Source organism: Carassius carassius, chromosome 23, assembly GCF_963082965.1.
Source record: "Carassius carassius chromosome 23, fCarCar2.1, whole genome shotgun sequence".
Classification (NCBI taxonomy): domain Eukaryota; kingdom Metazoa; phylum Chordata; class Actinopteri; order Cypriniformes; family Cyprinidae; genus Carassius; species Carassius carassius.
Window position 1 is genome coordinate 31757444 of NC_081777.1, and position 22563 is coordinate 31780006.

Genomic DNA, 22563 nt, shown 5'->3' on the forward strand with positions numbered 1-22563 from the left:
TTTCTATGAATGACTCTGAGGAGCATGTAAACACCCTGATACTGCAACAGTATACGCTGCATTTCTCCATAGAATAAGAGATAATGTCTTTATTATTTTGAATATATATATTATTAAAATATTTTTACTTGATTTTACGGTTTAATGTTTGACACATTTTCCCACAAAATGTCATTAATGTAAAAATTGTATTTAGTAAGTTGATTTGATAAAAAGTGGGAAAAAATTATGTATATATATATATATATATATATATATATATATATATATATATTATATATATATATATATATATAATATGTATGTAACTTTTTTATTAGTTTAATATATAATGCTTATCATTATAAATATAAATAATATTTAAATTTTTAATCAATTAATATATAGTATATATATATATATTATATATAGCTAGTATAATATAAAACAGAAAATATACATAGTTAGGTCTATATATATATATATATATATATATATATATATATATATATGTGTGTGTGTGTGTGTGTGTGTGTGTGTGTGTGTGTGTGTGTGTGTGTGTGTGTGTGTGGACACTGAGTCAATTTTCATAATTTGGGCTCTGTATTCCACCAGAATAGAATTAAAATGAAACAATCAAGATGGAATGGTTTAAGTGAATAAATTAATTATTTCAGAGAATAATGGAAATGAAGGAAATAATATCTGACACAAGAGTATTATTTTATTTGATTGAGGATTTTTCTCAGACCTAAAACATGAGTTTTTTATATTCTTATATAAATGATATATTTTTAGATTTATATTCTATATATAAATATATTATATCACCTGTCTGGCCAGTAATGGAGGGTCATTTAATATCAGTGTTCATAAAGTCGTCCAGACTAGATTATGAAAAGCATCTTCTGCCATTGGTTTGAAGCTCAGATTGCTGTCTGTGTGGCTCTGAAGCGGTGAATGGACGTGTGATGAAGCAGATCTCGGTCGGGGGGCTTCAGACGGGCGGCTCCTCGCTGATGGAGGGCAGGCTGGGAGTGAGGGCGGAGGTCTGAGCCTCTCTGAGGACGCTGATGCTGGAGATGGACCAGACGTCGCTCAGCTCTGCCGAGAGTAATGAGAGGGATGGAGCGTCAGACCTGGGATCTTCCCATACTTCACCTCTGCTCAGGGCAATCAGGCCAGGGGTGTTCAAAGTACCCCAGAGATTTGAATAAAGTCTATGTATTTCTAGAAGTTAAATCACAAATTTGCATGTCAGTGGTTTTCTGATGTTGGTTAATGGATGGCTGGTCATTGCACTTACGTGTTGCTCTTTTGATAGTTTTGAATGCCTCTTTTGTCCTCAGCTTTGGATAAAAACATCTTCTAAATGACTAAATGTAAAGGTCACATGACATGCAGGTAAACTAAACTAATTTTAGTGTTTATTTTGATTATTTTAACTTTAAAACTATTTATTTTTAATTTCACATTTTTATGAGTATATATATAGAGAGAGGGGGGGGGTATATTTGTAGCAATAAAGAACAATACATTGTATGGGACAAAATTATTGATTTCTCTTTTATGCCAAAAATCATTAGGATATTAAGTAAAGATCATGTTCCATGAGGATATTTTGTCAATTTCATACTGTAAATATATCAAAACTTAATGTTTGATTAGTAATATGCATTGCTAAGAACTTCATCTGAACAACTTTAAAGATTATTTTCTCAGTAGTTAGATTTTTTTGCTCCCTCAGATTCCAGATTTTCAGATAGTTGCTTTCAGAGGATGAATAAATATCAATTTTGAAAAACTGACCCTTAAGACTGGTTTTGTGGTCCAGGGTCACACACACACGCACACACACACACACACACACACAAACACATATATGTCTATGTACTGTACATCATTTAATACATAATTTATTTAAAATATAGTATGTGCAATAACACACAAAAAATCACTTGCCATGTTCAGAACACAAAAATGTTTTGCATATTATGTACGGCGTACTCTATTTTACAAAATATATTTCTCAATATTATGCACTAAATATTTCAAAATATAGTATTCCATCAATATAACCTACTTTGTGTAAGACCAACTATAACTATATAAATACAGTTCTTTAGCATTTGACCTCCAGTAAGATTTGAGTTGTATCAGGATTAAATGTTTGGATGTGGTTGAGTGCATTGCATCATGAGTACAGTATCACACTCGCTGTACTGAGCTGTACACTGCAGATTTGGCAGAAGTGTGACAGTCTGCCGTTCTGAAAATAGCCAGCGATCTGGACGCCACATGCAGCATGACACGCCAAACACATGAGCAACCAAAGACTCACAGCCAAAAGTCAAACGTACCCGTCCTGAACTTGCTGTACGGCCCGTTCTCATTCACCTGTCTGCTGCCCGCCCAGAACGGCAAACCTCGCTCACGCCACCTGCAGGAGGAAACATTTATCATATAACTACAAACATGCAGCAGGTGCACAGTCCTGCGCATATATGCATTAGTTTATTATTATTATTTTTAAAGTAGACACCAATTCAGTTAACTTCACTTGTTGTCTTTTCTGAGGAAAATAGCTGTCAGTATAAATACTTGTGAATAATATTTAACATTTTTAATTCATTATTAGTATTACTTCAGCCACCCGATTATTACAGTAAGCCTTGTGCTTTGTTACTCAGTCTCAGCTTTAAATTCTGTAAATTTTATCATGAAATGCAAACAATAAATATGTTCTACCCTCTTTCATGTGGCATTAGATCACTGCATTTGCCTCATTTCAAGTAGAATCAATCATCTCTTCCTCTAAATGAATAAATATCAGGTGTCGGAAAAAATCAGTGCAATTTAATAAAACGTCAATGTCAATAAAACAGCTTTGATAATCATCATAACAGTAATAACATAACATTTACCTCAGAAAAGCCAACGAAATAAGGCTTTTTTTTGTGGAGTACTGTATGTGAAATTTTATTCATGCAGTATAACACAACTTTATTCTTGCAATTTTGTAAAAATATTATGAATTTAATCTCATAGTATTTATTTATTAACATGGCACTGTATTAACTAAACTGCTGCATGCAAACAAAATCTTGACACTGGCCCAAAATGCACACACACAAAAAATTTACATTTTGCAATTATACCGTGTTTTTTTATACAGCTACCATCCACACACAGTTTTCTTTATTATTATTTTTGTATTTATTAATTATTTTATTAGGCCACGGTGATGCAGTGTTTGCATGCAGTTTAGAAAATGATGCAGTTCTACAACAGTGATATAACAAATGCGCACAAGAAATAATGAAGCCATGCACACTTGATAGGATGCAAATAATATGCTTTTTTAATTCATTGCACATAAAATATTAGAAAATTCAGAATAACCTAACCAACTATGATTTGGGACATCCTGCAATTGATGCAGTTCTAATCGTGCATACTATATTTAAATAGACATTATGCAATTTACATCTGGAAGGTCTAACATGTATTTTTTATTTATTTAATACCGTATTTTACAGACTATAAGTCGCACCTGAGTATAAGTCGCATCAGTCCAAAAATACGTCACGATGAGGGAAAAAACATATATAAGTCGCACTGGACTATAAGTCCCATTTATTTAGAACCAAGAGAAAACATTACCATCTACAGCCACGAGAGGGTGCTCTATGTTTTCAGTGTAGACTACAGGAGCACTGAGCAGCATAGAGCGCCCTCTCGCGGCTGGAGACGGTAATGTTTTCTCTTAGTTCATTTCTCTTGGTTCATGTCAAACTAATTTTGATAAATAAGTCGCACCTGACTACAAGTCGCAGGACCAGCCAAACTATGAAAAAAAGTGTGACTTATAGTCCGGAAAATAAGGTAAATTGGATATGCCGTCATTTTTGCTAATAAGGTAAGAGTAATTCATCATTCGCTGCTGTAAAGGGTCTAATTTTTTTTTTGCTCACTAACAATATCAACAAAACGTTGTGCTTTATAAAATAAAGAAAACAAACATGTTGCACTTTCTTCCGTCTGGTCTTGAATAGGAGCACTTCACAAAAATGAACTGAAACTCAGTGAATACATGCCTCACAGACATGATAAATATATCTATAGAAAACTGTGAACTAATACTTAACTAAATAAAACATATCAAAAAACAAAAACTCTTATTCTAATCACAATCCATATAGATGTATTTCTTAAAGACGCTTCTAGTGAGGAGATGGCGAGCACAGCACATGACCAACTGGCTCGTTGTTTGTTGTGGTAATAAAATCAAAACTCTTTCAAAATGCAGCTTTTCCCCATGCATTGGTGACTTTTAATAAGTCCCCACGCTCCAACTTCTCCTGATGCTCTGCATGGTCAACTGTTACCTGTCTGCTAATGCGTGCGTACTGTATATGCGTTGCGTAGGCAATATTTATAATAGCCTATAATCATTATAACAGTATTTCATACAGTGGCCTATGTGTGCTCTGCGTGTATATGGGTACAATAAAAGGAGACCTAAACGGGACCCGACGGGCTTGCAGACCTCTAATGCATGTGCGTTTGATTAGGTTTGGCGTTAGTTAGTTGAACAGAACTCACCAGAGGAAGATGAAAATAGCAGCGATGAGGAAAGCAGATATGATGTCAGTCAGGATCCACATCAGTCTGTATTCATCAGGAGTCTGTGTGAGAAGGAGAGAAGCGTGATTGTCTCACACACGTCGCTCAGTCACAGGGTTTGAGGTTTGTGATCTGTGCTCACCATGAGGAACAGGGGTCGCTGCAGCGTCATGAGGATGTGCAGAGCGTTGGTCGTGACAGAATGAACCCCAGCGCACCACGCCAGAGAATACAACCACGGCTGGTTGATCACATACAGGTTAGTGCTGATGTTCACGGAGGCATACTTTCTGAAATCACAGACACATCAGAGACATTATTGAGCTGCTGGAAGCATTATGAAGTTTCACACGCTTTAATTGTATAATAATTCTCAGTAATGAGTCAGAAGACTTCAATAAAGACAAATTTCTATTTTGAAGGACGAGGTTCATTTGTATCTTCCTGGTAAAAATGTGGCTTTGATTTACAATGCCAGTTAATAAAAATAAAATAAAAAGAGAATCTACATTTTTTCAGAGGAGACATCAGCATTATGTGAATAAAGTGTGTATAAGTGAGTAGATTTAAATTTCTGCACAGTCTAATCTCTAACTTTCATACCACTCAAATTTCATATTAAGAAAGTCTTTAAACTCAAAAGGCAAATAAATGTAGGATGTAATCAGATGCACATTTAAAACTGGAATATAGTCTAATTTCAGTCAAGTGTTTCCCTGGCTGGTTATGTACTTGCTCAAAACCCCAAATAGTTACGGAATGCATTTAGTTCTCGATCAGCTTGTGGAAATGATCGCATTAGAGATAAAAAATTGAGACTGGAAAAACTTGACATCGCGTTGGTTTTATATGGATTACTTTAATGGAGAATATTTTTATTTAAAAGAAGACATTCTGAGCTTTTTATATAATATTTTTCTTATGTAATTGAGGCAAGTATTCGCAGAGATTCAGGTTGTTTTATATGTGTCAGTGAAGAGAGGTGACGAGACTGAGACGGCAGAGAGCACACCCTGTTTATTTTCTTTAATTTACAAAAGCACATTATTTTTGTTGTTTTTATCAGGCTATCAATTTTTACCTAACATGTGCTTCCTGGGAATCGAACCCACAACCTTGTGCTGCTAACACAATGCTCTACCACTTGAGCCACAGGAATACTATTTATATATACATAATAAATATGCACAGTATTCACATCTAAATTGTGTAAACAAAAACTTTTATCATTTTGGATGCGATTAATCGCGATAACTCGTTTGACATCACTACTATAAAATAAAAGTAGACCCTTTGCAGTTTCAAACAATGCCTTTTTCTTATCTGTATGATCAAAAATGAAGGAGTATTTGTAGTTATTTTCACGGTCATCAAGAAAATACAAGATAGACCGCACCAGAGGGTTTAAATATTAAAAAGTGCTCTAACCAGATGCTGCAATCGCTGACTATCGGGCGTACCTGATCTGCTCCCGGGACAAGTAGCTGTAGTGCAGGTTGAGTCGGACGATATGCTCCTCCTGCAGCTCCTCGATGGAGGCGTGATCTCCAGACGTCTGCTGCAGCTCCGGGTCCAGCTCCTGCACCAGACTCCTCTGATCGGCCGGAAGCCACAACACCTTCCAGAAAACACTCATCAGACATCCTTTGTAAACAACTGTTTCAAATGGGAACGGCTAAATGCATTGAGGATATTATAATTATTATGGCCAGTGTTGGGGAAAATTACTTTTAAATATAATGCATTTTAATATTGCATTACTCCCTAAGAAATTAACTAATTAAGCTACTTAGCTATGGAAAGTAATGTGTTACGTTACTTTTGAGTTTCTTTTTAAAACGTGGGAATGGCTAGCTTCACAACAAAAACGAAATGCCTCAGTCTGAAGGAAATGTAAAATCACGTCTGTACAGTAGAGGGCGCAGCTCAGACAAATTGCATGAGGAATATGACTCAGGAGAAGAAAGTTCAACACTTTTCAGAAATAACAAAAATGAAGTGTTATTTTTGCTCAGTACGATTGAATTAGATCATTAATTGTAATAATAAATAATATTTATTATATTTTCAATCATAAATAGAGTTTAAATTTGACAGTTTTTATTCATTTTGAGGAACACTAAATGTGTTTTTGTGCAGGCGAGATGAGTAAATACATGTTGTTCGTATTTAGTCTACAATTACAGTAAGATCATGTTCACACACCACACAATGTCTCTGTATTTACTCCTGATTTCTGTCACCATGGCAACACGAGAGCTGTCAATCAATACATGGAAACAAAATAACTGGTGCTACTTATTTGAAAAAGTAGCTTACATATTTTATTGTAAATTAAAAAGTAATGCATTACTATTTGGAAAAAGTTAACCGGATTACTTGTGTCATTTATAATGTGTTACCCCCCAACAGTGATTATGGCTAGAAGAAAGCGTCCAGCTGGGGCTGATGAACTACCTGACTGGAGTTAATGAAGGACTCGTTGTGAATGACCTCCAGTGTGCGCGTGACCCACGAGTCTCTGTATGGATGTCCTCGAGGGGGACGTCTCAGGTCAAAGATCACCAGCCTCTCGTGCTCAGCTGCCAGATTTAAGAAGTCCTTCAGACTGGGGACCATCTGGTTCTGGACCCGAACCCTCTCGTCTGCATCAAGAGACGAGACCGTGCCGAAAGGATCCCTCTGAGAGAGAGCACAGAGCCTCATTTCAACACCAATTACATCCAAAAGTGACAACATCATCAACAGACTTATAATAAATAAAAAAATCTACTATAAAGGACTCACATATATTTTATATAGTATATATACATTTATATGCATATATTTATATTTATATTCATACAATTCATAATATATATATATATATATATATAAATAACTTTTTTCATAAATATATACATTAGTATGCGTGTATTTTTAGTAGTGCTGTCAAACGATTAATTGCGATTAATCGCATCCAAAATAAAAGTTTTTTTAAATAGTATGTGTATGTATGGTGTTTATTTATTATGTATACATAAACACACACACATGCATGTATATATTTAAGAAAAAATATGTTGCTTATATATTAAATAATATTTATATATAATATAAATTTATAAATATATATATGTAAATATTTTCTGAATTTATGTTGTATGTGTGTGTGTATACATAATAAATACATTTATTACACCATAAAAACTTTAATTTTGGATCCGATTAATCGCTTGACAGCACTACATTTTATATTATGCAAACTAGCCAAGAAGGTAACTGGATGACTCATGAAAGCAGGCAGTACTCAGTCAGCTAGAACTGAATAATGCACAAAGCCATCAATATTTTCATGTAGCTGCTAGTCGATGAACAGGACCCTGAGGTTCTGGATCATTACCTGAAGAAACCAGGATCCGGCGCTGAGCATCTCCAGCTCTGGCCAGGAGAACATAGCTGCCTGAGCATCCGTCCGGTTGGGAAACACTTGGTGAACATTAGTCGTCCTCTTCAGGGTGCTGTCGTGCATCAGGAACGGGACGCCATCATAACTGCAGAGAGAAGCATCGTGTGAATCTTCAATCTCATTTTCATAGAGCATGCAACTCTTTCTGCATGCTATGGAAACCAAATTCACTTTCAGAATATGCAAAAAGTACAATTTTAAAGCATTTAATTAAGAACAAAGCAAAAAATAAATAAATAAATAACAGGAACTCTGAGTCATTTTTTATTTTTGTATTATTTATATAATTTATTAATATTAATATTTTTAATTTGTTTTTGTTTTTAATATTCTATTTAGTTTTCTTAGTTTTTTTATTATTAATCTTTATTTTTATTTCAGTTTTAGCTATTTTAGTACTTCACGTTCAGCTTATTTTATTTCAGTTAGTTACCAAGGTTGGATAAAATCTATTTGATTTTAACCTTCCAAAATATGAAAAGAAATATTTATTTGATTTAATTAGGAAAAAAGCAAACAAACAAATACCACTCCAAGTATTTTTTTTCTTGGTGTTATTTTTGTATTTATATACAATTACAGTATATATGATTCTGTAATTTTATTAGTTTTTATATATATATATTTATATTTGTTTTTTATTTCGGTTTCGGTTTTAGTATTTTTAGCACTTTAAGTTCAATTTATTTTATTTCAAACAGTTGCTGAGGTTTGAAAAATCAGTTTGAGATTTACTTTCCAAAATATATATATAAAAAAATATATTTTATGGTGTTACATTTTTTAAAAAGTAAACAAAAATCAATGTAAAAATTATATTGGTGTATTTTTTTTTTCTTCATATTTTTAGGTTTCATAAAAATTAGTATGTGTTTCTTTCAATTTAATTTGTTTAATGTTTATATTTCTATATATTTCTATTCCCATTACCTTAATATATATATATATATATATATATATATATATATATATATATATATATATATATATATATATATATATATAAATAATATTTTTAATTGAAATAAAGATGAAATAAATTATAAATATTAGATAAACAAATTATTATTATTATTATTATTTTAAATATAGATTTTGCCTTGGCAACTAACTGAAAATAAGTTGAATTTAAAGTAAAAAAAAAAAGACTAAAACTGAAACTGAAACGGAATAATAAATCAAAATATATAAATATTAAACTAAGTTAAACTATTAACATATTAAGCTAATATTAAACATGCTTCCATGCAAATCCAGGAGTAGGAGCAGTTGAAGACCCTCACCTGATTGTGACGTCTGTCTCCAGTCCTTCTCCTCCTGCTTCTACAGCCTTCTCAAACGACATCAGGGTGTTTTCTGGTGCAAGCTGTTTGAAATTCAAACAGGTCAAAACTACATCCACTTGTAATTGTTTTAAAACCTTTAACATTTACAGTAAAAGTGAAGAAAATACAATGCATGAAACCAAGTCTAGTTTAGTTTTGAAAGTGAAGTCAGAAATGGATTTATAAGAGCATGTAACCCACACTGAGCGATCACACAAATATCATGAGGTAAAAACAGCAGACCATGGGGGCTCCTCTGTGGCCGATGAGGGTGGGAGCCGATCCCAGGGTGCCCTTCTCTGTGATGCAGGGAGAATACATGCCCAGCGGCACCAGATACAGAGCGAAGAGAACCGCCAGAAACAAGCTGAGGAGAGCCACCTGCCTCACTGAAGCACACACACACACACACACACACACGCCAATCAGTAGGTGTAGGTGCATCTATAATAACCCTGGATGCAATGCATTGTGGGATTGCATTTTTTGTGAAGGATGCATTCAAGGTATACATTTTATCAGAGGCATGCTTTACTGTTTGAACTACAGGAACACCTATTAATGCACACACTTGCTACAGTATAAGTATAACACACAGTTTTTCTTACACTGTTATAAAAACACATCGCAACTAAAAACTAAATGCATCCATAACTTCTTCATCAACAGGGTTTCTTCATTTCATGCTAGTGGAAAGGTTCTGTTCACTAATTAGAGAGGGCCTTAATACTGCTGGAGACGATTTTGGAGCCAGTGGTTTAAAGTTTCAGTTCATATATTCATATATGAATTTATATGAACTGACTGTGCAAAAATAAAATAAAAAAATAAAACATTGGTTTTTTTTAATAACTTGTTTTACTGTTTTTACTATATGTGTGTGTGTGTGTATATATGTGTGTGTGTGTGTTTGTGTGTGTATATATATATATGTGTGTGTGTGTGTGTATATATATATATATGTGTGTGTGTGTGTGTGTGTGTGTATATGTGTGTGTGTGTGTGTGTGTGTGTGTGTATATATATGTGTGTGTGTGTATATTTATATGTGTGTGTGTGTTTATATATATATGTGTGTGTGTGTGTGTGTATGTGTGTGTGTGTGTGTGTGTGTGTGTGTGTATATATATATATATATGTGTGTGTGTCTATATATGTGTGTGTGTGTGTGTGTGTATATATATGTGTGTGTGTGTGTGTGTGTGTGTGTATATGTGTGTGTGTGTGTATATGTGTGTGTGTGTGTGTGTGTGTGTGTGTGTGTGTATATGTGTGTGTGTATATATATGTGTGTGTGTGTGTGTGTGTATATGTGTGTGTGTATATATATGTGTGTGTCTGTGTGTGTGTGTGTGGTCTTGCCCATTTGGCAGTAAGAATTTTTTTTACTCATTTGAAACACAATAAAATGTAATATGCTCACTTATTCTTTTAAATATTTTAATATGTACAGGTCAGAATCAGCATGTTTTGTTTTTAAATTTAAATTAAATTTATTTTGATGCTGACATCTTAACATATTTAGCCCATATACAGTACATATACACACAAAATAAAGTCAGTAGAAGTAGGGCCCTATTAATATGAAGTTAATATGAAGGAATTTTTCTATATTGTCTTTTTTCCTCATATTTTGAATTACATAATGCATCGCGCTGTGTTTTGGGGTTAAAAAAAGTTTGCCAGAAAATTAACAATACCTTGTACTTTTTCAGTTCTTTTTTTTTTACAGTTTAAAACAAAAAAGGTAAATAGAAGAAACAAAAAAGACTAAAATAAAAAAAAAATGAAAATATAAAAATACAAGCAAATTCAAAATAGTAATAAATAATAGTATATTATCTTATCATATATATATATATATATATATATATATATATGTATAGTAGTTCTTCCTGACAGGTTTTCCTAATTAATGTTGTTCAGTTGCTTTGACACAATATTTTTAGTTTGAAGTGCTTTATAAATAAATGTGACTTGGCTTGACAGGTATGATTAAACTGATTGTCCTGAAAAACAGTTGAAAACAACTGCATGTTTTCTGGCTGAAACAGGATATGACCAGGATGACTGTGCATTTTCATTTGTTGCCAGCAGTGGACAGGATCACATACCTCTCTTGTTCATGCGAAAGAAGTGCAAGGCTATTGGCCAGGACAGGAATGTCATTAGAGAAACTCCGCCCACGTGGAGAAACGGTGCTGTGACCTGCAGGACACAAACACAATCACAAACACATTACAGGAAGCGCAGCTGAGGTAAAGCGGAAGGGGAAGGACTGTCAGAGACTCACCTGAAAAGAAAGCAGAAGTGTGGTCCATTCTTTGCTCCATAAGTCTGAGAGCACAGCTGTGGCACTGAGCGAGAAGCTGAGAGTCACCAGGATACCAGTCTGTGAAAAAACACTCTCATTATAGCACTAGCTTCACTTCAGAATTCAGACCAGAGTTTCATGCTTACATTTTCTGTTTCTATATTAACTCTGGTTAAAAGTGAGGACACACTAAATAAAGAAAATATATTTAAAATAATTGAATTTAAATGTAAAATAAATTAGACAAAAACTATGGTGAATGCATAATTTTTTTCTAACTTTTTTAGCTAACTTCATTCATATATATACACAATACATATTAAAATATAATGGAGTTGGATAGTGACGTTTTTGTTTAGTTTTATTTATTATTATTTCTATTTTTTATGTCTATATATATATGTTTTAGTCATTTCAATTTTACATTTATATTCTGATTTTATTAATTTGAGATTTAAAAATTAAAAATGTTGCAAAGGCAACTAGCTGAAATAAAAAAAGTCTACTTTTATATATTTTTTAATGCATTTAATTTTTTAATAAATTATATTGTTATATTTTTATTAGTTTTTTTGTTGTTGTTTACCATAACAATCCTGCAGTGTTAACTAAAACCGAAAGTATTAACTAAATTGTTGTTGAATGAAATAAAGCAGAAATAAAATTAAAATTAATAAATGAAAATGAAGCTTAAACTTAAAGACCTGTCTTGGCAACAAACTAAAATAACTGAAGTACAATAATTTCTGAAAAAAATGACTAAAAATGACAAAAGCAAATAGCAACATTTCTAAAATTAACATTAAAATAAAAAAAAAAAAACAGAAAAAAATGTCAAAATATTGAAGACACAATCCTAAAAAACAAACAATGTTAAATAGAACAAACAAAAAAGACAAGAACATAAAAAAACACTAAAATATTAAATAAATAAGAAAATGTCTAAAATTGAATAAATAACAGTATATCACACACACACACACACACACACACACACACACACACACACACACATATATATATATATATTATTATATTATATTATTATTATTTTATTATATTAAATATTGAGACAACAATATTCAATAAATATTGAAACACAAACCTAAATTAACAATAATATCTTGTTTTTTCTTTAAATAAAATTATAATTATAGCACAGCAAAATATTTCTGGCATTTCGGCTAATATTGGAGCCTAAAACCACAACAATAAAATTTGTTAGGAACGAATAAAATAACATTTCTATTAATTACAGCAGCTCCCGAAATGACACTTTAAACGGACATAAATGAAGTGAAGCTCTGTTCAACATTAAACACTCATGATAAAGGATTTCATCTCAGCTCTTGAAGCTCTTTCTCTGGTAACACTAAGACTCTTCTTTGATCACCTTGTGGCTCCAGTGAAGGTAAAGCCTCTGTCCTTCAGAGAGAAGGCACACGGCCAGGACCTGCACAACACCAGCACAACATGAGCATCGGGAGAAAGACACACTGAAGCGCTGCTCGGCTGCACTTCTCTGTTCTCACCAGCAGGAGGGCGATGTACGTGAAGAGAGCCACAGCGAGCAACAACAACACCACAGACCACGGGAACCAGAAGCCCAGCTTCCCGAAGTTAAACCTGCAGAAACACAGCACAGGCTTCAGGAACCAAGAGACTTCATGGTGTTTTTGTTTTGGGAATATCAAATCAATCAATGAAGATATCCAACCAAGGTCATCTTCAGACATCGGTGGCATTCATATCTGAATATTTCATTTTAAAAAATCATGAAATTATAAGAACTGTCAAGGTCATGAGTTTGTTTAGCGAAATGCCAAAATGCCTGTTAGATTTTAAAAAATATAATTTTTTAATTTTTAAAGGTCAATGTGACATTCAAATGCATTTTTATTTTTAAAAGCATTTGCTAAATGAATAAATGTTACTGGTTAGAAGTCCAGAGACAAATGAAAATATTTTGACAAATTACTGTGAATGCATGACATTTTACTTTCATTAAAAGCAAAACTCTTTTTTGTTTTAAATCTTTTTTAGGTTATTAAAATCAAGGAGATGAATAGGGACATCAAATGTTTGATATTTGGATTTAAAATTTAAATTAATTTTTTTTTTTAACGTTTATCTATGCATTATGTGTAAGATTATATAATTATATACAGTAATTAACAATCCATAAGGACACACAAAACGAAACAACAACAACAATAATAATAATAATAATAATAATATATATTTCTTCTTCTTTTTTTTTATAAAAAAACTTTGGATGGGTAAAATGCAATTTTATTAAAGGTTTTTCTGTGCCTTATATAATCAAATCAACCATGTGTTGTATAATTAAGCCAGAGGGACACAGAATTAAAAAAAGCATTTTTTTAAGACATTTCTTTTTCAAGTTTACATAATATATTCAAATATAATGGAAAGGAACGGACATGCACATTAAAAAAATATATATCAATTCTCAAAAAATGTACAGTATGTTGTACAGTATGTACAGTATTTCTATGCTTTAATCATGTAATGTAATTGTATAATTCAGAAGCCATAGGGACACACAAACGGCACGATTTTCTGTGAATAACAGATCAGTTTAACTGCGTGTAAATCTATCTGTGTGTCCATCCCCAGACACTCACCAGTCGAAGTCGTTGTAGTCATTCTGCGCCTCACTCCAGAAGTACAGGAATATCAGGGTCAGGAAAAACGTTACGATGAGCAGAACGAAACTAGCGCACTCCAACTGAAAAAAACAGAGCCATCATGAGCCGTGAGAATACCCACAATGCACCACAATCACTCAACACAGCGGCCCGAGTCAGAAATACAGGAGGAGGATGAAACATGAGGTTAATAGGAACTTTGCAATTCACAGCACAGCAATCATACAGTGAGTCAGCAGACGCTTTTAAATGACTCGATGAATGATGTTTTCAGAGTCAGAGCACACTCAGATGATGTGTACGACTCCACGGGGAGCTTGTTTATCTGCACTGAACACTGCTCCATCTAGAAGCAGCCCATCAGCAGATGAAGAGCATTGTGTTAAAGAAAACTCATCAGTGCATGCAGGAAAATAAATTGACATGGTAAGTGTTTTCTGTTGAGCTGCGTGAGTGAGATATTCTGGTAAAGGGGAAATATTCACAGATTCAGATGAAACAAGCCTCTTGAGAGAGAACAGTATGTTGGTACTTCATATATATGTGGTGTACTTTATACCAGCAATGAGTTTATTCATCTCGATGTGAAAGAAATATATCATTTTGCATTTACTGATATAAGTTGCTGATTTCTCAATGTAGAACAGGAGGTAATTGGTTTATTTCACAGAGAATGTATGGAATTATTAAATGCATGCTTTGAATGCAATGCAAGGTGCTATAGATAAAAGTGCCTGCTGAAATGCATACAAAACGTCTCTAATTATGTAATGATTTTTTTGCTAAATGAATGAAACTTAATGGTTATAAGAGAAAAAGAAACATCATAAAACTGCAAAAAAAATAAATAAATACATCTGTGTATTTTGGACAAGAACTACAGTGAATGCATGACATTTTACTTTAATAAAAAAAACATTCAAGATTTTTTTTTATATATAATTCATGTAATGTAATGAAAACTAGTGGTGACATACAAATTCTTTATATTCTGATGAAAAACAAATAAAGCAGTTGTATTTTAGTAGTAGTTATACTAAAATAATCCCTAAAATTCGCAAAAATACTGTATTTTGGCTTAATTTCAATTAACAGGTTTTATAGTTTTCATTTACAATAATAACTGTGAAAGCAACAGAGACATATAATTACTGAGAGATAATAAATGCACAGTTTTTTAAATATTAAATCAAGATAATGTAATAATGTAATTAAGTCATTTAAAAAAAAAAAGTCTTTAAAAAATCTTTAGACAAAAACAAACGTTTCAGTTACATTTCAGTTAACAAAAAGTTTTTTAGCACTTTTAGTTTATGATAATATTGCCAAATAATATTGCCAGTACAACAATGTGATAATCTAAAAATCATACAAATACTCAACACACAGAAATATTACAGAAAACTTTTCCTTTTTCTTAATTTTCTATTGCTACGGTTCATTACTGTATGAAATGTTACTTTTTGACTGTACAAATACAAAGACGGTTCACTTCTATATTTATGAAGGGGAGAAACTGAAACACTAAATATAACAGAATAGTCCCGCCTTCTAAATTAAAGAACCAATCACTGATTGGTAAATCTTTGCATCGCTGCAGTGGCTGTGAGAAGCTCCGGTTCCCATAGAAACCTAAATCTAAACCAAAGGCCTAGCTTGAAAAATAAACATTTTAAATGCTATCTGAGCATAAGAAATAACATTCAAGGGGCAGTTCATTTATAGATTTTGTTGCTATTTCAGATATTTGAAATATGTAATTTAGTCACAGTTTATGAGTTTTCAGTATTCCCCCATTCATTTATATACAGTAGAAGTTTCCTTTAAAGGGACTTTGCTTAGTCAACTCGTTGCAATGCATGCCTAAGCATGCTGTCTATGTAAGCAGCTCACTGTGTTGCATGGAAAAACTTGCATGGGAATCCAAACTGCAGAAAAGCATAAGCAGAGGAGTGACCCAAGCACGGTAATGATGATGTTTCCTCACCCGACTGCAGCAGCATTCCCCCGGCTGGGCTTTGGCGCGCTGGTAGCGTCTCCACTGGCAGCCGTACAGACCGGCCAGACACGAGACAAACGGCTGGTGCTCATAGCGCTGCAGCAGCTGTCGCCGAACCACCTTTATCTTCCCCAGCTTCAGTCTGGACAGGCTCTCTGAGAGCGGCCCATGGAGCGGCCCGGAGCAGACGGATCAGGATCTGCCAGAGACAAAGAGAACCAGCAAGACATGTTCCTGGATCAACATTATTGACCAAATATATAGACCTAACCAGGGGTTAAATTGGGATTTGTTATGTGACCTATAGACTTTAAAACTAAACATTTATACCATATAAACAATGTCCATGGTAAACATATTAAACTGTAAAAACATGACTTAATGTGCATATAGTTGAGATACAGGTTTTCACAAAAATTATCCAAATTATACACTTCATATTTCAGCCTTTAAACCATTTTCTTAAGAAAACAGATGAGTCAGAACTATACATTTTTATATTCAAGTAAAACAGGAAAGAAATTGCTGTAAACTAAGCAGTGCTGTGCTCATGATAAAGTTGAAATGCAATCATTTCATGAGATTTGCATAGTGTAGAAACAGACAAGCAGCTGTTGTTTGCTTCATGTGTCTGATCAATGTTATGAATACTATAATATCATATTTTATTCAGCAAGGATGCATTCACTTGATCAAAGTGACAGTAAAGGCATTAATAATGTAACAAAGATTACAAATTCTGTCCTTTTTAACTTTGAAAGTATCATAAAAAAACATATCACGGTTTCAACAAAATTATTGTGCAGCACAACTGTTTTCAACATTGATAATAATCAGAAATGTTTCTTGAGCAGTGAATCAGTATATTATTCTGATATCTGAAGATCATGTGACACTGAAGACTGGAGGAATGATGCTGAAAATACAGCGGAGCATCACTGAAATACATTACATTTTGAACATGTGAAGAATTTATTTGCCTAAACAACTCAGTTTTTAAAAATTTTCAAAAACCATGCTTTTTTCATTGTGCATTCCGATTAATCTCAATTAAACTGCAGTAGGGTTATTTTATTTAGATTAAAAAAAAAATGACAAAACTCATACAACGGAGTTATCTGCTTTTGAATATAAACTCTTAATACATTCACCAAGAAAACCACTATTTCACATTTTTCCTGTATTTCTGATCAAATAAATAACAATCCCAAACATGTGAATGATAGTGAATGGTAATCTTGAACAATACAACCCAGGATGAAAAATCTGAAGTATGAAAAGCACATTGCAAAGTTATTTCATCCATTTACTGTCGCTCATCCATTTGCATTTCTTGTTCAGAAGCTGCACACTTGCAAGACTCACAGACACAGACTGGGCTGTTCATCAGACAGACTGTGTGGTCTGATAGAGGATCTGTGAGGGGAATTCTGCTGAGAATAATGTCTGACCCGTCTCTGATCTCCAGACACAGACATCAGAGCTAAACCGGTTAGCATGAAGTGAAAGCGTCATGTGTTCACCATCAATAGCTAGATCACAGAACAGCGTGCATCTGTCGGTGGCCTTCAAGGTTTAATTATCAGAGACATCCTTGAGGGCTTGGGCTTGTGTTGTAGGTCTGCTCTAATGAGAATACCTGCACTTAAGCCCCGCCCTGAGAGGCTGTTGTCATGGCAACGACTGTCCTTGAGTGAAAGTATCCCATCAGGATATGTAGCTGTGGCGGGAAGCATTGCATTAGATCGTTTATTGCTTCACTCAACATCACTAATGCAAGCTGTCTGAAACCTGGCTGCACTGATCTATCAAATTAAATCGTGGTATTTTTAATGCAAAACGAAGCAATAAGTATGTAAGCATAAATAGATCTAAAGACTACAAAATCAACAAAATCTGTTTTTCTTTAAAAGACAAATTAGTTGTTGCATCATATCCCATTAAGAAATAAAAGACTCCTAGTTTATCACTTTTTATATACGTCAGGCATAATTTCCTGAATGTTAAAATATGTTGTTGTAATACAGATTAGATAACACAGGAAATTGCGTTTCGAATGGTGGGTCACACCATCATAAACTCACTGAATGAAAGCCACACGCCGATTTAAATTGACTCTATTCTCAGCCAGAAGAATATGATGTGACATTATAAAAACAGTTGTTTGACTGACAGATATTGCCAACAGCCACTGATTAACCCACTGATGTGGCCATTAAATCAAACAGCAGCCTGTGAGTGGCTGTGCATTTAAATGCAAAAAACTAAAAACTTAGTAAACTAAAACCTTTGACACGTAGAAGAAACTGATAAGTTATCTGAACTTTTTTCATGGGCACAGCCTATTATGATTTTCTGGACTTGAACCCAAAGACTTCTATACTTCTATCATGAGGTAAAATGTGTTTAGATCAGCCGCTCCTGTATTTTTATTAACTAATGGAAGAGCTTATCAACTTAACTGTGACCCAGAATGCACAGTGCTCATTTCTGAACGTCAGCCTCACATAAGGCCAATTTCCTTATTACAGTCACCAAAGGATAACACATTACATTAAAATTTTATATTTTAAATCTAGAATGTGTTTGTAAAAAGATATAGTAGAGTAAGAATTATTAGCAATATTATAAAATTAAATACTCTCGAACACACACATAAATATATAAAATTCCATATATATTGGATTTATAATGTAAAATATTATTGACGATTTATTTATTTAGTACTAAAAAATATCTGAAACTGTACACAGCTCCCTGATATGACTAAATAAAAATCCTTTATTAGACAATATCATCCTCATCATGCCCTTTGACCTAGAAATATGCCATGATGTCACAGTAAGATATTTTCCTGGTCTACTGTATCTAGCATGCAAAACAACTTCAGCAGCAATGACAGTAAAAGTGCCATAATGCAATAAAACAGCATTCTGTTGACACAACTTTAACATCCTCAGGTCAACAGTCAAATTAAAGAAACAGATCATGATCCCACTACTGAAGTAACACAACATACACATTGACAGTAGTCTCAGGGAAAAGGGATTGTAGTGGAAATGCTATTGGGTGTTGTGCATGAGGCAGCAGGTGTTTAAAATTGAGTTGTGATGTCTACCTAAAGAGAGTAAAAGTGGTCTCACGTAATATTGCAGCAGAGAGAGGCTGTGCTTCACACTCGCCGAGGCACAACGCTTTGTTTAGACATAAATAAACAATGCACAGTAATAATGGCTGTTGTTAGCAGCAGCAAAACTATTGTTCATCCTTGCCCTCAATAACTCCATGCACTCTGTGTCTCCCTCCACATTCAGTTCAATAAAACATTTTACAGGCAAAACACCAGAGAAAGCGCAGTCAAATGAAATGCTATAGGAGTATATCAGGAGTTATGCAATCTGAATCATTTTGGATTAAATAAAAAAACTGCGTCACACACTCAAGGAATGCATTTCACCTGCTCATGCATTCCTCGGGAGTTGAACCCATGACCTTGGCGTTGTTTGTGCGAAACTGGGGATTTATAACTGGTGAACTTGTTAAGGTGCTAAGTGGTTGCTAGGATTTGTTCCTAAATGGTTACTATGGATTGCTCCTGGGTGGTTACTTTGGTGTTTTGGGTTGTTGCTACAGTAGGAGGGTGTTTTGGGTTGTTGCTAGGTGGTTACTAGGGTGTCCAGGGTTGTTAGTACAGTAAGTGGTTTCTGGGGTGTTTTGGTTTGTTGCTAGGTGGTTACTAGGGTGTCTTGGGTTGTTAGTACAGTAGGTGGTTGCTGGGGTGTTTTGGGTTGTTGCTAGGTGGTTACTAAGGTGTCTTGGGTTGTTAGTACAGTAGGTGGTTGCTAGGGTGTTTTAGGTTGTTGCTAGGTGGTTACTAGGGTGTCTTGGGTTGTTAGTACAGTAGGTGGTTGCTGGGGTGTTTTAGGTTGTTGCTAGGTGGTTACTAGGGGGTCTTGGCTTGTTAGTACAGTAGGTGGTTGCTAGGGTGTTTTGGGTTGTTGCTAGGTGGTTATTATGATGCTCTGAGTTGTTGCAAAGTGGTTGTTAGAGTGGTTTGTGTTGTTGTTGAGTGGTTAATAGGATGTTTTGGTTATTTCTTGATGGTTAATATGGTGTTTTGCGTTGTTGCTACAGTAGGTGGTTTCTATGGTGTTTTCGGTTGTTGCTAAGTGGTTGCTAAGAGCTTTTGAGTTGTTGCTATGTGGTTTTTAGGGTTTTTGGTTGTTTCTAAGTGGCTCCTTAAATGTTTTGGGTTGTTTCTACAGTAGGTGGCTGCTAGGGTGTTTTGGGCTGTTCCCTAAGTGGTTGCTAAGATTGTTTTTGGTTGTAGCTACACTATGCGGTTATTAGGATGTTTTGGTAGTTTATAGGTGGTTACTAGGGTGTTTTGAGTTGTTGCTACAGTGGGTGGTTACTATGGTGTTTTGAGTTGTAGCTAAGTGGTTACTAAGAATTTTTGGGTTGTTGCTAGGTGGTTACTAGTGTTTTTTGTTGTTTCTTCGTGTCTACCAAGATGTTTTTGGTTGTTGCTAAGTGGTTGCTAAGATATTTTGGGTTGTTTGTGCAGCATGTGGTTGCTAGGTTGTTGCTACAGTGGATTGTTGCTAGGGTGCTTAAGGTTGTTACTTGGTGGTTGCTAATACTGATATTCTTTGGGTGGTTGCTGGATGACTACTAGGGTGTTTTGGGTTGTTGCTAGGTGGTTGCTAGGGTGTTTTGCAGAGCTGGGACATTAAATTGATGCGTCACAAATCAAATAATTGTTCTGTATCAATTCTGAGATTATCGGAATGCATCACAATTTTCTCGAATCGATTCTGAGCAGATGGCACTGCAAGCTTTAGAAACAGCCCTACAGTGCTTGCTTCAAAATAATCTTAAAAATAAAGTAATCATTCATTAAAAGGTTGAAGTAAATTAAAGGGTGTTCATAGTGGGCTGTGTTTACAATAATCTCTTGTCATAAAAGCATAAAACAGTAGGAAATGATCTGTTTGACCACAAACAGAAACAGACAATCCTCTTACCAGCCGCACACCAAACGTTGTGTGCTGAACAGAATAAAACAAGACAAACATATCACTGATAACGCTCATGATATATCATTCTGTTTTCACACACCATTTCTTGTCTAAGCAGCCAGAATTATATATATATATATATATATATATATATATATATATATGCATAGTGGGTCAAAATCTAACATTCGCTAGCTTGAAATTTCACTTCAGTTTTCACAGTAGAAGTGCTTTCAAAAACTAAACTGAACAGACACTCACTTTTGTCTTTTGTTTTCATTGTTTTTCCAGAAGCGTCGGAACATTGTAACATGTCTATTCAACGACTCTGGCGTTTATTTGCACCTGATGACTGACAGACAGTCAGAGAGAGTCAGAACTGATATGATTCACTCACCGATCTTTCAGCGGTTCTTCCGGTTATTATCGATCATCTGTCTGCTGTATCAGAAGATCAGAGCAGCTCCGGATCGATCAGTGTTTCTGTGTTTGTGAGCAGCAGCTGCTACTGAACACCTGTTACTCACAAACATAGACTACTGTACGCTCACAACACACTCACAAGACACTCCGCCCACCGACACACACACACACACACACACACAATTAATCTTAGGTAAATTTCAGCAAAACCACAGCTAGACCACAGCTTTTGACTTTACATCTAATGGAGATAAAGACTTGTTGCTTGAATACTAGTCTAGCCTTCACTATAAGCTACATAAATATACAGTAAATATAACTAAACATATATTTAGCACTCATTTACTCAGATATGCTTTATGAGAGTCATTAATTGTGCAGAATGACTGAATTGTTTGAGTGACGATCAGAGCAACAGATGGTGAGTGTGAGTTACATCATTAAGATATTAGATACTGATCACTGCTGTTCTCGCATTAATGTTTCATTACACAGTCAAGACAGCTTTTAGTTCAAACACATCATTGTTGTTTTTCTTGGTATTCATGTTTGCTAAATGTAATTTGTTTGTGTGCAAAGTGATTCTGAGCCATTAAAATTATTTTTAAAAGAGCATCATAGTTTTTTAAAAAGAAATTTAAAAAAATGTTCCAGAGAGAAAAAATTGACCATTTGATTGTTGAATACCAAAAAGTAAATTAAATCATCATTAAAAATTGACCATTTATATATTATATTATAGACCCAGACATTTTT

General features: G+C 34.1%; 1 protein-coding gene across 1 annotated transcript; it reads right to left on the reverse strand.

Annotated features, from left to right (window-relative positions):
• Positions 1 to 976: 976 nt before the first annotated feature.
• gdpd4a (glycerophosphodiester phosphodiesterase domain containing 4a) lies at positions 977 to 18099 on the reverse strand. Its single transcript, XM_059505858.1, has 16 exons — positions 18003 to 18099; positions 16352 to 16518; positions 14341 to 14444; positions 13225 to 13318; positions 13086 to 13145; positions 11672 to 11770; positions 11493 to 11586; positions 9622 to 9767; positions 9337 to 9419; positions 7988 to 8138; positions 7063 to 7287; positions 6066 to 6223; positions 4748 to 4895; positions 4585 to 4667; positions 2340 to 2419; positions 977 to 1083 (listed from the first exon to the last, which is right to left on the reverse strand). Exons 1-16 carry the CDS (start codon positions 18097 to 18099, stop codon positions 977 to 979), a joined length of 1896 nt encoding a protein of 631 aa, XP_059361841.1.
• Between the last annotated feature and the right edge of the window lie 4464 nt (positions 18100 to 22563).

What these genes read in the sequence shown, in the direction of transcription:
- gdpd4a (XM_059505858.1), bottom strand. Translation starts at nt 18,099, where the DNA reads ATGCTTCCCGCCACAGCTACATATCCTGATGGGATACTTTCACTCAAG. An exon ending in ACCTTCACTGGAGCCACAAG is followed by an intron (nt 11,771 to 13,085) that starts GTGATCAAAGAA and finishes GTTTTTTCACAG; the next exon opens with ACTGGTATCCTGGTGACTCT. An exon ending in GCCACAGAGGAGCCCCCATG is followed by an intron (nt 9,420 to 9,621) that starts GTCTGCTGTTTT and finishes AATTTCAAACAG; the next exon opens with CTTGCACCAGAAAACACCCT.